The sequence below is a fragment of the Ptychodera flava genome, chromosome 7 (genome assembly GCF_041260155.1).
Source record: "Ptychodera flava strain L36383 chromosome 7, AS_Pfla_20210202, whole genome shotgun sequence".
In the NCBI taxonomy this organism is placed as follows: Eukaryota; Metazoa; Hemichordata; class Enteropneusta; family Ptychoderidae; genus Ptychodera; species Ptychodera flava.
This window is the reverse complement of record NC_091934.1, coordinates 10723795-10740363: the sequence shown is the minus strand read 5'-3', so window position 1 is coordinate 10740363 and position 16569 is coordinate 10723795. Positions and strand designations below refer to the sequence as shown.

The 16569-nt window shown below is 37.5% G+C and overlaps 1 protein-coding gene across 1 annotated transcript in view; it reads left to right on the top strand.

The window, feature by feature from the left end:
* The first annotated feature begins 1846 nt into the window (after positions 1-1846).
* Positions 1847-16569, top strand: part of LOC139136756 (TPR repeat-containing protein DDB_G0287407-like) — a 28753-nt gene continuing 14030 nt past the window's right edge. The window contains exons 1-12 of the mRNA XM_070704573.1: positions 1847-1938; positions 2524-2745; positions 3291-3359; positions 4430-4536; positions 4919-5052; positions 7496-7629; positions 7903-8001; positions 10019-10168; positions 11002-11138; positions 14278-14389; positions 15171-15278; positions 16157-16330. Of these exons, the coding sequence (XP_070560674.1) occupies positions 2524-2745; positions 3291-3359; positions 4430-4536; positions 4919-5052; positions 7496-7629; positions 7903-8001; positions 10019-10168; positions 11002-11138; positions 14278-14389; positions 15171-15278; positions 16157-16330 (1446 nt within the window). The 5' untranslated portion in view covers positions 1847-1938. The remainder of the gene's footprint in view (positions 1939-2523; positions 2746-3290; positions 3360-4429; positions 4537-4918; positions 5053-7495; positions 7630-7902; positions 8002-10018; positions 10169-11001; positions 11139-14277; positions 14390-15170; positions 15279-16156; positions 16331-16569) is intronic.

Here is a 16569-nt window from a genome sequence, read left to right as displayed (position 1 = left end):
TATGATGAGGTGCATCTGGATATCGTGCACGAAATACATTGTTCGTAAACAAGAAACTCGCTAAGGCGCAGTTCCGACGACTGTTTCCCTTTACATGCACTGAGTACAAATGCTCATGTAACATGTAGGCCTAGTAAGTAAAAATACGATTCTGAATTATCTGCCTGTAACAAATCTTTAAATGCATAAAACTAAGAAACTTTCACTCTTACGAGGAGAGTCGGTTGAAATTGAAGGAAGGTTGAGTTTTCACAAATGGTCGGTTGGGTAGGGGGTTTCAAATTTTATAATAGACAGTTTTCCTGTCACGGTCACATTTTACGCAAGATTTGCATGGAACTATGTCAAAATTGAACAAAAAGTATATACAAAAATAAAACATGATTTCATTCTGAGTATTAAAAGCCAGGGCTTGTATTCATGATAGGTAAAAATCTAAGAATAGTAAAAACGTCATTTTATCTGTCTACTCAAATCAAATGTATGCTCTGTTTGACAAACATGTATGCACGGCGAAGGCCCCTAAATTGGTTTGTTTTCTGGTTTTCAGGGCCTTTATCGTGTACCTAACTATAGGCGACTGCGTGTGTAACTGTATGCGGCGACGATCAATTTTTACAGGAACAGATCCTTTGATGTTTCGGGTTTTTTTTATTTAAAGTTCAAACTACTTTCGCTTCTTTGAAGTTCTCTTTTGACGGGCAATTGTGCATACCTTGTCACAATCAGATCATATCGTTCTTGGTTATGTTTCTTTTGCTTATATGTTCAAGACTTATTTCTCTCGTTCCGTAATTTATTGCTATTATTTCCTGTTATTTGTATACTCGGTATCGTAGATTTTCACCAAATATTACTGACTTTCTTTCTACACGTCGCTTTTTTTGTTGTTTAATGCTCAAATGTATCGGGATATTATTCTCTATCGATGAGGCCTTGAAACGTAGTTCATTAGAGGTACGTATATCGGTAGTTTACGATACCCACACATCTTCTTATGGAAAACCGGTCACGACATGCGACATGCGAGTTTTTTAAACTGCGATCTGCGGTTAGGGTTAGTGTTAGTGTTAGGGGTTAGGGTTAGTGCTAGGGGTAGGGGTTAGGGTTAGGGTAGGGTTAGGGTTAGGGTTAGGTCGCAGATCACAGTTTAAAGACGCAAGTACCCCTACCCCTACCCCTAACGCCTATCCCTAACCCTAACCCTAACCCTAACCGCAGATCGCAGTTTTAAAAACTCGCATGTCGCATGTCGCTGATGTCGTGACCGGTCTTCCATATCTTCTGGCCCGCAAGGCTTTCGTTTCATAGGGCCGGGTAGTATTGTCTTCCCAAGGGAGGTTTCCTACACAGTAAAGAAAGAGACGAACAAACCACCCACAATCGAAGTGAAAGAATAACAATTTTTAAAAGATAATCGAACAAACAAAACGATAAACAAACATACAGATAAACTGACGAAATAGGAACGGTCTGAGTGAACAATAAAATATACTCTTCGTCCAATGTAGATCAGAGTGATGAGGGTTATCCCGTAGCAATATAGGCCTGTAGGCCTAATTCTCTACTCTACCGTAGCCAGTCTGTTCGTGTTCAAAATTAGGCCCGTTTCTGTTTGTTTATTTATGATCGGTTTACTTATTTTGGTTTGATGCCATTTTTTCATTTCTCTTTCCTCTTGTCAACCGCAATTTGAGTTGTTTGAAAAATATCGTAAATTCCAGGCGCACTCTGCAGGCCGAACCATATGGCCGAACCATCTCATCGACAGGTACGGCGCATGGCGGCGCTGTGCATTGCAGAAGCCCAGAAGTCTTGTCCTTGCATGACCTCTGAAAGCATTGTAGTCGCCATGTTGGTGATACACATGACAACGACTGGGCCGGAGTTCATCAGGCGTTGCAAGCCCAGGGAATCTACAACAGGAGACGCTTCGAGGTAGGAAGCTGTTTTGTTCGTAAATTCGCAACGCTTTTAGGCAAACTGCAAAGCGAAACGCTCATCGCCGTAAGTAGCTAGTGCTGCATGCTGTACCAGGCATGCCGGGTAGACGGAGTTTACCGCTTTTCAGCCGGCGCAGTCTGAACAACACAACAGGGTACTTCAGCAAGGAGCAAAGCGAAAGCGAAAGTGCTCTGTTCGTTCATTAGGAAAAATTGAACTTCTTTTTAAATAGATAGTAACAACAGTAGTTTTATTCTAAAAGTCTAAATATCTTAAAATATCTTTCATACTCTACCCATGCTCTACCGGAATATTTAGATTGAGATGGGATAATTTGATACGCTCTGCAGTTAAACGTGGTCCCTCCTCAAGGGAGGGAATGAATGCGAATGTGGCTCAATTATAAATATTAAATTCTCGGAAAGTGCTCGATGGCAAACAAAATCTAGCAGCCAAGACGATGTTGTCGAACATAGCAATGAAACTTGTAGGCCGCGTAGCCCTCTTCAGCCAAGTCTACAAGTACAAAACATGGAACACTGGTGATATTCCACCAACATTCTCACGTGTTTTGCGTAGATGGGTTGTGGAGCGTCCAGATTAAGCCACAAGTCAGCGGACAAGTACAAAGCTGAAGTGGAGCAAATATGGGATGAAGTGTCGAAGACTGTTGAAGCAAAGAAAAGAGGCAAGAAAAAAAAATTAGTGAAACGACGGCGGTCTGGTTGGAAGATTATACGAATCTTTGTGTCGTCAACATTCAACGATTTTCATGCAGAAAGAGAAATATTGGTCAAACAGGTAAAGCGTGGATGTATTCCTCAATTTTCAGAGCAGTAACATTGGATTTATTGTTTGTTACAAAACAAAACACTCTATTTGCATACTTCACTTCCGCTCACAAAGTTAAAATTTGTTTCTGGGCCGATGGTTATTGTCCTGCCTTATTATGGTCAGATTCGTTGACATGCGACTTGCAATCAAAATATTTGTAGTATTACATGTGTAAAGTGTGCATGACTTGTTCCGTTCTTGTAAAGTCCAAAAGTCTCTTTGACACTATAAGAGAAACATCATTAATGCAAATGCTTGACACTAGAAAACAGTTATTTACCCCTATTTCCAGTAGACAGGGCCACACTCACCATAATGGCAGTATTTTCCTAAAACCTCTTTAAAAACTGTAATCATTGTGCTCTTCACAGTTTATGAAAAGTTGCATGGTACATGTATGTATAACTGTAAATGTTATTTGAAGTTGCAGTAATCAGAATTTCAGACAGGAATCAGTATTTTCAATTTGTGATATTTTCTTCACAGAAGACTTTTCTGTGTTTTCTAACTAGATCTTTCCAGACCTTAGACAGTGGTGTGAAAGAAGCAGACTTCATCTTGTAGAATGTGATCTCAGATGGGTGAGTTTATACATTTGTTGTTGCTATAGTGAATGCCCTTTACGATGTGAAGGAAAAATGCACAGCCAACCTTGAAAGGAGTTTGAATCAAAGTGGTGATAAACACTTTTTCACATTTTCCCACTGTGATCGTTCGAACTTAGGAATAATATCATATAAGGTATATGGAATTGTGTGAACAATAATACATGTTTTACTGCAATTTAAATGCACTTGGTTCCAGGCTGTGAGTGGGCAGTCCTGCGACAAGGCCACCTGACAGTGAAGATTTATTTTTTTAACGATGGCAATAGGGCTGTTCACAGTTTACGTCAGTATTCTCTCATTAATATGCAAAAATAAATTTTTGTCCGTATATTTAGATTACGCCTTTGAAAATTACGCATGCTAAAACGACGAAAGCACATCTTAGTAGGCGACTGCTAGTGTAACAATGAATTACTAAAAGGCTTATTCACGACTCAGAGTACAAGCTGCAAAAACGGCCATGTATGCAACAATGATAAAATTTGTCCGCATTTCAAGCTGCGTGTCCGATGTCGTGTGTGTACAGCTATATTTAGTAGCAAACCTGTAACCGTGAACAGCGCTATTGTGGAGAGGAAATTGACCTGTCACTTTTCAAACATCTGGAACGCTCAAAGGCTGAAGCCAAATAAGTTTTAGGTGCCATGAAGTTGTCCCAGGACTGTTCCACTTACAGCCTGGAACCCAGTCAATTAAAATTGCAGTAAAACAAGTATTATTGTTCACACAATTCCATAGGCACCTTGTATGATATTACTCCTATAAAATCACAGCTGGAAAATGTGTTTATCACCACTTTGATTGTGTTTGAAGATTTAGGCTATATATCATTTTGCCACATATAAAAATGCAAATTACTGAGTAATGTTTTACCTTTGAATAAACATTTTTCCATGATAAATGTATAGCTTTTAGATCTACTATGAAAACAAATTTGTTAGTGTTTGACATGACATAGTATAGGTCTCAACGCTTTGAACTTTACATCTGATGGCAATCACTGGTAATTTCTCTGTGATATGTATTTCTTTGATGAACCACAGGGTGTTCCAAAAGATGCAACAGGTGAAGAAAAACTGAGAACATGCCTGGAGGAAATTGATAGATGCTATAACGACAATGAATTTCCATACTTTTTAAACATGACAAGGTAAAATGGCATTTAAATTTTGAAGCATATGTAATGCATATAATTGGATTTCAAAGGATATTGTGCATACAGACACAATCAGCTTTTGAACGTTCTGGTAGATATACGGCATTCATGTTAGAAAGTTGCTTTCATTATTTTGCTGTCATGTTTGGAAAACTTGTGTGAAAAACTAATCATTTTATACATACATGAATTTTGAAGTTGATATAACGTGAATTGTCTAACTTCGCTTTTCTGTCTCTCAGAAATGAACAAATTAAATTACATAAAGCTCGCATGGAAGCAAATATTATATACTCTCCTAAATTCAAATGAAAAAGTCCCAATTTCTGTATTCAGCAATAGTAATAATGTACGTATGTCCTATTTTGTTTTGTAGTGAACGCTGTGGATGGATTCCTACACCAGATGATGTTCCCGACAATTTGAGTGAAAAATACCAATGGGTGAATGGACTGTCTGTTACAGAAATGGAAATCATGCATGGAGCTTACAGAGATGACAATCCAAACTGTGAGTGTAGCATTTCGGACGGTCTTAGTTTTCAAGTTTTGTTTCCGTATTTTGATGCAGTCTAGTCATTAAGACAGATTCCCTTTTGAGCTTTCAGTACAATTTGATGAAATCACGAGATGGTCATTCCTTTACAAGTAATCGTAATACTACAGCCTTTAATTCCCCATCATGTCTCATTGGTTAAAACTAGTGAGGCACAGATATCTTGCATTTAACAAAAAACTGAACATTTGAAGGCCCAGACCAGAAAACCAAGATACTGTGAACTTCACTTTTACCAACTAAAGCTGCTATAGTTTTGACCAAGCAAGTGAGTGAAAATATGTATGGTTTTGGCACAATACTGCTTTTTACTGACTTTGCAGATGGGGAAGTGATACTGTCTGACAGGAAAATTTAGGGTTAAAGGAAAATAAATACTGGTAAACGTTAAGGCTGTTGCAACTCTTAGCAACACTACCATATATTGGCATTGTTGTGCATGGTATTTAGGTCAAATTTTTATATTATTTATTTAGTTTAGGAAACTATACATCCAGCATAAAAATACAAATCTTATATAAGTATAATAGAACAAGGAGCACTGACAAGTTAGAATAATTGCACATTTTACAATTGATAAACAAATCACCAGACCAGAAAAACACAGAATGGGTAATGAAGATTATAAAAAAACACAAAACAGAACTCTTAAAAAGTTAAAAAGGATTAGTTAAAAGGACAAAGTGGGTACCCCCAATTACAGAGTATACCCCTGGTACATTGACTTTCTCAATTCATTATATTTTGAGATGAATCCTTCCAACTCACAATTTTATTAAGAAGACAATTCTTACTATTGTGCAGTCTGATATGGTGAAATCATAAGACAATTTTCGTCTGAGAGCATCAAAGGAGATCAAAAGATGGAATGTTGTTCAATACAAACATTCTACCGGCGCTGCAGTCGTGTGGTAAAGTTAAGAGAATGTGAAAAGCATTGTTATACGAGGTTATTCATGTTTTTCTGAGTGTACAGCCACCATAAATGAGACCAAATACAATACAGATTGACGATCATGACTGATTGATTTTCTAAAGTGTAGTATTACAATTGCTTCCCTTCTGGTGTCAGGATCTTTAACCACGACGTCACAAATTTTTCATCATTTTGCAAGTCACAGACGAAAGTAACGAACTAAAGTGATCTTTCCACATACAATTATATTTTGTCGACCTGCAAGACTTATAGGTTTGCGGTCATGTCTGGTTGTGTGTCCATTCATGCAGATATCTCAGACATGCCTGAGCCAATTCTGTTCAAATTTATACAAGGAAAACACTATGGCTACATATGCATGTCTGTTTTTTTTTGGTGTGGCATGCATAACTAGTGCCAATTTGCCTAAGAAGTGAGTAGAGCTCCTTGCTGGTGCGATGAGTGCCAAATTTGATGAAACTTAATTTGTACAGATGTTGGTCATGCAGAGTTCTTTTAATGACACACAATGACATTATGTCAGTACATTAAACATGTCCAGAAGCGCTGTATCAAATTTGATGAAACGTGATACAGATGTTCATCTTCTAGTTGTGTATTATGGCCTGCAAATATATGTACTAGTATCATGTCAATTAACTGCTGATTTGCATATTTAATGAATTTTCATAATTAGGCAGATATGTCAAGAAATGGTATATCAAATTTCATGAAACTTGGTACAGATGTTGAGTTCACATCGCTGTAACAGTGAATAAAGACATTTATCAGTGTCATGTTAATTAATTTTTAATTTGCATAATTAGTGAACTTTCCTGATTACAGTGTCATGTCCAGAAATACTGCATCAAATTTGATGAAACTTGGTCTGATGTCGATCATGTCTAAGTAACAGTGCTACAAGTCAGTGACACTTAGTGGTATCCTTTAAATTAATTGCTAATTTGCATACATAATGAATTTTTGTTTTTAGGGTGAATGTCCTGAAGCACTGCATCAAATATCATGAAATATGGCACAGGTGATCTGTCAGTGTTACAATGAAAAATTGTATGGCAACATCCTGTCGATTAATTACTAATTGACTTAACTAAGGACTATTTGTAATTAGGGTGGCAGCCCAGATTGGTTTTATGTTTTCAGGTGGCAGCTCAGATTGGTTTTATGTTTTCACCACCATGGAACTTATTTTCAGCCATCAAACCCTATCTGTATTGTGGTATTTTTAATCACAGACAAAATTAACAAACAGGACTCTAACCTCGCTCTCCAAAGACTACAGTTCAAAGTGCCAATTAACGAGCGTGGACTGTGTCATCAATGAATCTATAATTTGAATCACAGAGCTGCAAAGCTGAGGTGTCCCAACACACTTGTAAACATACCGGTATATTATTGTAAATCCTCAAACCTTATTGTTATGTTGTCAAAATTTTAAATTGAAATTTTGATTTTTTCCAGCTTTGTTTGCCATGAGAGAGTCCAGCTTCTTGAATAACCTTCCAACAGAACAAAAAAAATTTTTTGTAGATAGTGATGAAATTGTACCTGAAAAGTTGAGGATTCTTAAATCCAGGCTACAAAATAGATTCAAGGTAAGTAATGGTTAGGGTTTCGGTAGACATGGTACCAAGGTTACCTACTGTGTGTCAATATAATCAATATAATCATATCAAGGAACATTGAAATAAATCAGATGTGGTGAATGTGGAATATATTTAATTTTGCAGCCAAATGTTTCCAAAACTTTCTCTTTATTGTCAGATTTCTCTGAAATATTTGCTTCTTCTTTAATGATAGTCCATGGATCAGTTTCATCGGAATGGCTGAATTAATTGTTCTCTCTTTGCAAATTTTGCAAACAACAGGGAGAAAGATTTTTCAAATACAAATGTGGTTTTGATAGTGTTGATAAAGAAACAAAGAAAGTCAGACTCCACGGACTGGATGGAGACTTTACGAAAAAGGTAATGCTAAGATTTTGTTGTGTTTCTTCGAGTAAGTTTTGACAATTTAAAATTTCAAAACAAATACCACAACAAAGACGCTATGATAATAGGCCAGTATGTCAAGAAATGGTTCATCAAATTTCACTGAACTTGGTACAGATATTGAGCTCACATTGCTTTATCAGTGTCATGTTAGTTAATTTCCAATTTGCATATTTAAAGAACTTTCGTAACTAGTTTAGCGGTATCATTTAAATAATTGCTAATTTGCACACATAATTAATTTTCGGTGTTAAAGCGCAAGTCTAAAAGCACTGCGTAAAATTTTATGAAACATATGTACAGGTGATAATCTGCCAGTGTTATAATATGATGTGAAAACATTTAGCAACTTCCTGTTGATTAATTAACTGACTTAAGGACCCTTTGCACACTGCAGTTTGTAAGGCCAAAAAAAGAAAAAGAAATGTTTCTGGTCAGCGCGCGCGTCACTTGAACAACAGCGCGTCACCCTTTTTTTTCTGTTTGTGGCCGGCGGCCGTGGCTGACACCAAACCAAAATGGCTGAAGAGAAAGAGAAAATTCTTTGGGGGGCATAATCAGTGACTGCATGAACAGTATATATGTGACTATATTGATAAAACTATAAAACTGACCCTCCTCCCTCCCTTGAGGGAAAAAAAATAAAAAAATAAAAAATAAATAAAATGCACGTCACCGCACCATTTTTTAAAGAAAGACCTGACCAGAAACATTTCTTTTTTTTTTTTTGGCCTAACTTGGGTCGCAGCTCAGATTGGCTTTACATTTTAACCACCATGGTATGGACCAACCCCATTGTTTTCTGCAGTAATGTTGCATGGGTCTCTAAACAGGGAAAAAATGTTTGTAATTAGTGATCTATATCCTGAATTACTGAACTAAATCTGATGAATCTTGCTGCAGATGTTTATCATACAAGATTTAAGGGGCCTAATTTTTTAGTTTGATGATTAAAACACACATGGTAAATGTGATTTCTGTGTTAAATAGGGGAGGCCTGGGGTTTGACTGTATTTCAATTACCACCTGTGCGCAAAAATCACACTTCATGTTTTTATATTGCAACATCCCGCTACACGTATTTATGGATCGCAAATATCGCTATATTGTTTGGCATATACCAAGCCAGTGTAGCACACCAGCATTCTTTTGATACATGTTGCTCAGTGCACAAGTAAAATAATGTAACAATCATTTAATCATTCATTCTGTGTTGGTTGCGTGCTTGTGAAGTTGGCGCTTAACAGAGCCTGATTTAGAGGGGGTATGGGCGGGGGGGGGGGGGGGGGGGGGGGGTATAATGCATGATTCCATAGTGATATAACTACCTATTGTAGGAATGCTGATACAGAATGACGCTTGGTTGAATTTTCACACTTCCAAACTTTCGTTTGAGGTAGGGGGAGGAGGTTGAGGCCAAACGCACTTTGTTGCATTTACTGTGCGCATATTTTTATCATCCACAGTACGTCAAGAAAGGAATTCAGCACTATTACTTTCTCTTCTGTACTGAACACTGGGACACTTTTGGCTCACGGCCTTCTGATTTTTTATGTCAAGAACCATTACTCAGACATGCCTGCATGGACCAGTTTCTTGCAGATTAGAGCCAGTGCATACTAATTCTGTTCAACTTGGTAAAAGGACATAGCTATGCCATTCATGCTCATGTCTTCTTGTTTACAATCCAATCCAATATTGGCAAATATCAGTCAAAGATAGGTCTTTGCCACATACCCTCATTAATCTTTTTCCATGTGCATCAAATCGACTTCAATTTAGTTACTTCCATGGACTACAAGGGGGAATATGGACTCATTGTCAATGACTTGTTATTCTTGGTTTGGTAAGAGAATTGTTGAATTATATTTCAATGAGGAAATTTTTAGCAAATGTCCTCTTCACTTTTGAGGTGTTACCTTGGCAGGTTTCAATAAACATTTGTAGTATAAGTTCGAATGACGCATTTGTTGGTTTCTCCATATGGCGCTAGATTTTAGAGTTCTTCAAAAAGAGGATTGAAATCCAGTATCCATGGGAAGACATTGAACTTGATCCCTATGAACAAGAAAGAGAAGCTCACGAATCATTCATGAAGAACAGATCAGCCACATTGCTTGGTAGAACAGATATCCTTCAACAGGTAACTGCATAATATTATGCTTTAATTGTCAATTAATGTATGAACTGCACTCAAAATTTTAACAATTTATCAGCATTATGCTAATAAATTGTTAAAATAGCTTATTTGACCTTCCCTTGGGAAGTGGCAGAGTGGTTTAAAACAGACTTATTTTGTGATTGACCTAGTACTTCAGTATAAGCTGCAAGGTCCGGACTCAATAGAATTATAGACTTAGAGTAAGTCCATTCATCCTAATTTCTCTCCGTATCCCCCATTGTCCAAACTTATCTTTCTGAAAACAGTGTGGATTTACCGCAACATGGAGATAGCTGTATAAACTGAGTTGTTTAGTATTTGCCTTCGCTGGAAGACCTCGGCAAATATGAGTCTTGTTTGTCATGTTCACTACATAGGTATATACCATGTTATGTATTATTTTCAATATACTTTGCATAAAATGACTGAAAACATTGTGAACAAATATAATCAGATTTTGTCTTTGAACAGGTTGGAGAGGTGAATGACGGAGTTTTACTGATTTTAAAATAAAAACATGTATGCTGCATCACTATGGAAATATTATTTCGTGATATCCTTTCAAACTGACCAGAGATTAATATCTTTGTATTTCAAAAGCATTTCAAGGGACTCTTCTAATCATTGTGTTCACTTTGGAAAATGCTTTTGTCAAAATATCAATTGCATCTTGCTTTTCTTTAGTAAGAAAGAAACATTAAATGTTTCCTTCTGTTATTATTTTAAATTAATCAAAGACACTTGAGTACCTTTGATATAATTTTGAGTTGGTTCTTTTGTTCTGATAAGAATATCTGATATATTTTATGTTTTAGCTGAGGGACCATGTGACTGGCTTGGCTATTGATGTACCCTTGGTATTGCTGGGAGGGCCTGGTATGGGAAAGTCATCCATTATGGCCAAAGCTGCAGATGTTGCTGTGGATAGTTCTGCCAAAGGTGATATACCAGGGTGAGTGTTTTATGGTGATTCTTTCATAATGAAAATATCCACACCAGACAGACATGTGCTCACTCTAGAGTTGAAGTTTTGTATACTTATTGTGGAGACATGGATGATAAGTCCAACTTGTTTTTATGAGCAAGACGTCTTTGAAGCACAGAATCAATGCCTCCAATAGAGAGCATATGTAAAGAAGCTGAAACATTGCTTTCAAAGGTAGCATTTATCCCAAAACTGAAAGACTTAGAAGTTTTGCTCAAACTTTCCTTTGGAGTTGTTAAACTATACATTTTCATAGGTAAGAATATGAAGCAGTTGTCATTTTGCAAATTTCACTACTGGAGAAACATTAATTACCCTAAATTTTTTGATACTTTAATTAAAGGGTGAGTCCTGCCACATTTTGAGACTTTTTCGTTTGACTTTGGGCATATACTATAGTTCTGGTTGTCAATGAAATTGGTATTAATAAAACAAACATTAACACACAAACTGAAGCTTATTTGAGCGGTTTTTAGACGGTTGTATTATGTTATTTCGACGAAAACACGGGAAAAGTTGCACTTTTCGATTTCCATCATGGCGACATTTTCCGGAAATTGCCGAGCTCGCCCCGTTTTGGCGTAAGTAGCTGTGACGTCACTAATAGAATGGGTGATGGTGACTTCGTGCATTGACTATGGAGATAGTGATAATTTCATGAGTGAAAGCAGTGCAACTGAGAATATCATCGTCACAGAAGATATGACAAAGCTGTTCAGAATTTACAGGCCTGCAAATTTTAACAGTCGGAACCTTAACCTAAACGAGAACAAGAGCGGAACTCTTGTTGACCGTCGCGTCAGTGACAAGCCCACCGTGACCACAGTCAAACACACCAGTGCACTACCGTACACACAACCGCAAGCTAACAAAATATAAATATAAGCCTGGAGTTGCCATCCCACCTTATTATTACTTCTCAACACAAATTGCCTCGTTCAAAATCTGTATATAAAAATTTGAATTACACCATGACGCTTGTAGATAAATGTAGTAGAGATCAAGTTGAAAATTGTCCACCGTTCATAACACACATCTTTCCTATCATTCAACAGCTGGAAGTGGAACAGGCTGAGGGTCATGTTACCGTAGCATAAACACCAAAGGTAGTATTCTCGCCGCAAAATCTTCAGTTTGGCGTTATAAAACCTCACATGAACATTGGCACTTTTAAAAATATGTGACCGTAAAGACATGTCTAGCCAAATTCTCGGGAAGAGATACATTAAAATTGACATGATGTAAATATCGGGCACACTGGCACCCGAGGCCGGGCGGCTCAGCCGGCCATTTCTGTGACGGAGCATCCGTTTTTAGGGTCTATGGACGGAGTGATCAGCTACGCTTCCGCAGTTTTTTTCTTGATTGAGTGTCAGCGATATAAAGCACAGTGTTCATTGTTTCATGACTGCGAAATTCTCAAAGAAGCTAAAATATTTTAGGGGAGACTTAGTCGAGCAGAAGGGAACAGATGACGACAACGCGACTGCTTCGTCAACAGTATAAACTTCTTTGCTACACGTTGTGTCACTGTTACTGGCAGCGCCGTGCTGTATTATACACAACCTATCGTTCAGTCTCGCAAAGAGTCAGTCAATCAATACGTAAACTTTTTAGGAATATAAAATAAGATATCTCCTAACGTTACTAATTATAGAGTCACACATGCATGGGATCTAGTACTTGTATTCATTTATTTATTTACAGTCACTTTCGTTAAGCATCTGAATCGGCGATCAGTCGGTTCCCAGACACTTCGCACCAAAACCACTTCGCACCATACCATCTCGTCCCGTACCATTTCGCACCAAAACCACTTTGCACCAAAACAACCTCGTACCAAAACCACTTCGCCCCAAAAGTCACGTCGCCCAAAACCATTTCGCCCCCAAAACAATGCCACTTTGCCCCAAATTTATCGCAACCCGGTAAAGCTGAAAATAACCAACAACTGCTATCGAAGTTTCCATCACCTTTCTATCGTCCCAGGACACAGTGAAATCTTGAAATTGTACACATTTCGAGAAAATGACATAGTGCGATCCGCGCACAGCACCCGAGTTGTAGCATTGAGTAGTTTGCGTGTTTCTTCTTTCTTAGTCTACTGTTTATGGTTTCATGCATCAATAAATGTTTCCGTGGTAGCCAAAATAAGTTACTTGTAAAATCAAAGTTATGATACATCGTGGCATCGTTGTTTTAGGACGAGTTAATGGTATAATACTTTGGGCAAAGTGGTTTTAGTACGAGGTGGTACTTGGGGCGAAGTGGCTTTGGACGAGGTAGTACTTGGGACGAGGTGGTTTTGGTGCGAAATGGTTTTGGGGCGAAGTTGTGTGGGGCGAACTGGTTTTGGTGCGAAGTGTCTGGACCCCGATCAGTCTTGGGGATGTAAACACGGCCATACTTCTCCGCGGCCCCCGCATCCTTGACATGTTTTGGGCAACCTGTCGCAGTCTTGCTGCTGTTCTCGCACTTGTCCACAGTTGATGATGATACACGCGAAGCTTTCTGGTGACAATGGTCGTACTGGTACGGCATTGCGATTACATAATCGATGTAGTAACTCCAGGAATTAAAGTCTATCTTACCGTACATCTGGCTTCCGAACCGTGTTTATTCTAAGTCACGGCACTCGAAAATGTGCACCGCAGAAAACGCTTGTCTGAATGCCTCTTTTCCGACCCTTTCTTGTAATTTTGTCAAATGCGGCTAATACATCATCCTAAAATGCAATAAACTGACAATGGCTGCAGTTACTTCAGCCACCAGCGTAACTTCTCATCATGTTGAAGCCACAGCGGTAAGCATTCGCTATGGCCGAGGTGAACACACTCACTCGTACATTCTATTAGTTACGTCATTTCCGGTGGCAATGCCCGCGAATTCTGAAACGACCCGAATGGCAGCTAACTTCAAAGTCGCACAACATATTGCATTTTAATAATATTTAACCGCGTCGTTTCATTGGGGTGATGCATTTATTTGATAAAGTAGGGGTGGCAAAATCATATAGCATGGCTCATTTTAAGCAAAATTAACTTTGAATTTATGCGGGACATACACTTTAAGGTTTACAATCATTTCTATTATATTTTTATTGTAGGGGTGGTGATCATGGTTGGTACATATTCTATCATTTTGTTGGTGCCATACCTGGCTCTACAGACTTGGAAAAGATGTTGAAGAGATTTCTGAAAGAAATGAAAATCTGTACAGTGAGTGTATAAGATGATGTATCTGCCAGGGATGTTTTTTCCCTGGCACGTAGCAGTTGCATTTGTCAATCTTTCTATGGTTACTTCTCTAGCTCATGGATAATTTTTTTCTGAATGCTGTTAATGTATATGCTATGGATTTGAACATATATAGGGCCTTCTCTCCTAATTCATTCATTTCTCTGTAAAGTCCAACATAGATTTTAAACCATTATTTGTCTTTTACACCGCTAAAAAGTCGCCACCCTGCATTTATTATTTCTTCTCATTGTACATTTCTCCTTTGTAATATTGTGGATTTGCAGTAATTATTGGAAGTTAAACTTGAACTCTACTATGACTTCCATTTTTTTTTAAAATAGTAAGACTAATAAGAAGTGAGCTTCCATCAGAGCTGCTCCTATTCAATGTATTCTTATTTTTGAAATGGTATCAAAAAATATTCTGGTGAAATAAGTATTCTAAATACAGCAAAATAACATGTCATTCATAGATCATTTTAAATTTGTCATATATATGCTAGGATCTTACTGTGAAAGTTGCTATTTATCATGTGTGTTTGTTGATGGGATTGACACATTATCAGGAAATGTACCACGTAGTTTGTGAGGAAGTACCGGTAAGACAAACTGTTATCTATTTCAAGAAAGTTTTGGTATAATGTATAGGTTTCACAATGAAGTTAGAAATGGGGAGACTGGTATGTATGTTCCAAAACAGTCTATAGGCATCAATGACTCAATGAACATCATACCACCATTATGTCGTACTTTTACCGCAGGATTCCAACATGCCAAAGGACTATGAGACGGCAGCTCAGTTGACAAGTGGTGTGTTATCTAATCCTAACACAAAACCTGTAATAATCATCATTGATGCTGCTAATCAGGTAAGGATTTGAATCTGAATCTGAATCTGATGCCATTGCACATACCTTTGCCCAATACTAAAGCAGAGCGTTATAATTAACACAAATTACTTCAAGTACAAAGTAATAATATCTGTTACTTATAATAAGTTTCATGCATCCTGCAATCATCAGACAGAAGAAGCAGTGAAAGTATTCTTAGCTCGACAGTCTTATATATGTATGATCGGGACGTACCATTCTATTTGTAGGTGGTGTTAAAATTTGATAAATAATATTTGTTTTAGTTGCGACATTTTGAAACCAGTTCAAAGCGTTTGTTCAACAGTGTAGATTTATCATGCAGCATTGATAATGTGCAGCTTTTCTGATATACAAAGATTACAATGCTTGCTTATGTTAGAGTAACTTGGTGCTTTGTCAATAATTGACCAGGAGATATCAAAGACTTGGTTCTTTTGTTTAAAGAACCAGATGAACTTGGAGAGCTCTTTGCAGTGCCGATACCTTTCGTTACGGAACAATTGTATGTGATTATATAGCATCTTGAAGGTGTTATCTTTGTCATTATAAGCCCCATACAGCTGTATCACAGTATTTTTAATCACAGACCCAAATAATGAACAGGACTCTATCATCTCCAAGGACTTGTAATCAAAGTACCAATTATCAAGTGGGGACTCTGTCATCAGGACTTTTTTCAATTGTCAATGTTACTTAGATCTATCATTATTTAATTGCTGATCAGTAATAGACTTGGTAGCTGGTTTTCTCCTCAGACTAATTTCTTGTTGAAGTTCAAGATACTGCCATTATTGTAATTTTTTCCACCGTTGTCCTCTCAGACTAACAACTTGAAGTTCAATATATTGCCTGTTTTGTCTTTGTTTTTGTCACAGTTTGATGATGAGAAACAAGCCAATGTTCTGAGTTGGCTTCCAAGGAAACTAGCGCCACAAATCAGAGTGTTATTTTCCATGATCAATGAAACCCCTCCTCATAAAATCTTAAAAGAAAGACCCAAGATGCCTATAGAAGTGGAAGTCACTCCTCTAGACATGGAATCAAAAGAGGTAAACAACTACATGCAATTTGTCAATATTTTATTTGATTTAATTGTAGTCCAGTGTTGCACCAAATAACACATAGGTTATTTTCGTGTTTGATCACTAACAATTATTTGACTTTGAAAGTTTATCCAAGAATGTTGGTCTAGATAATCATCAGTAATTGACCTAATTTGACAAGCAAGGTCACCTTGAAGAATGAATCTGTCAAGAACAGACTTAAAAGTCTTTCTACTTTTACAACT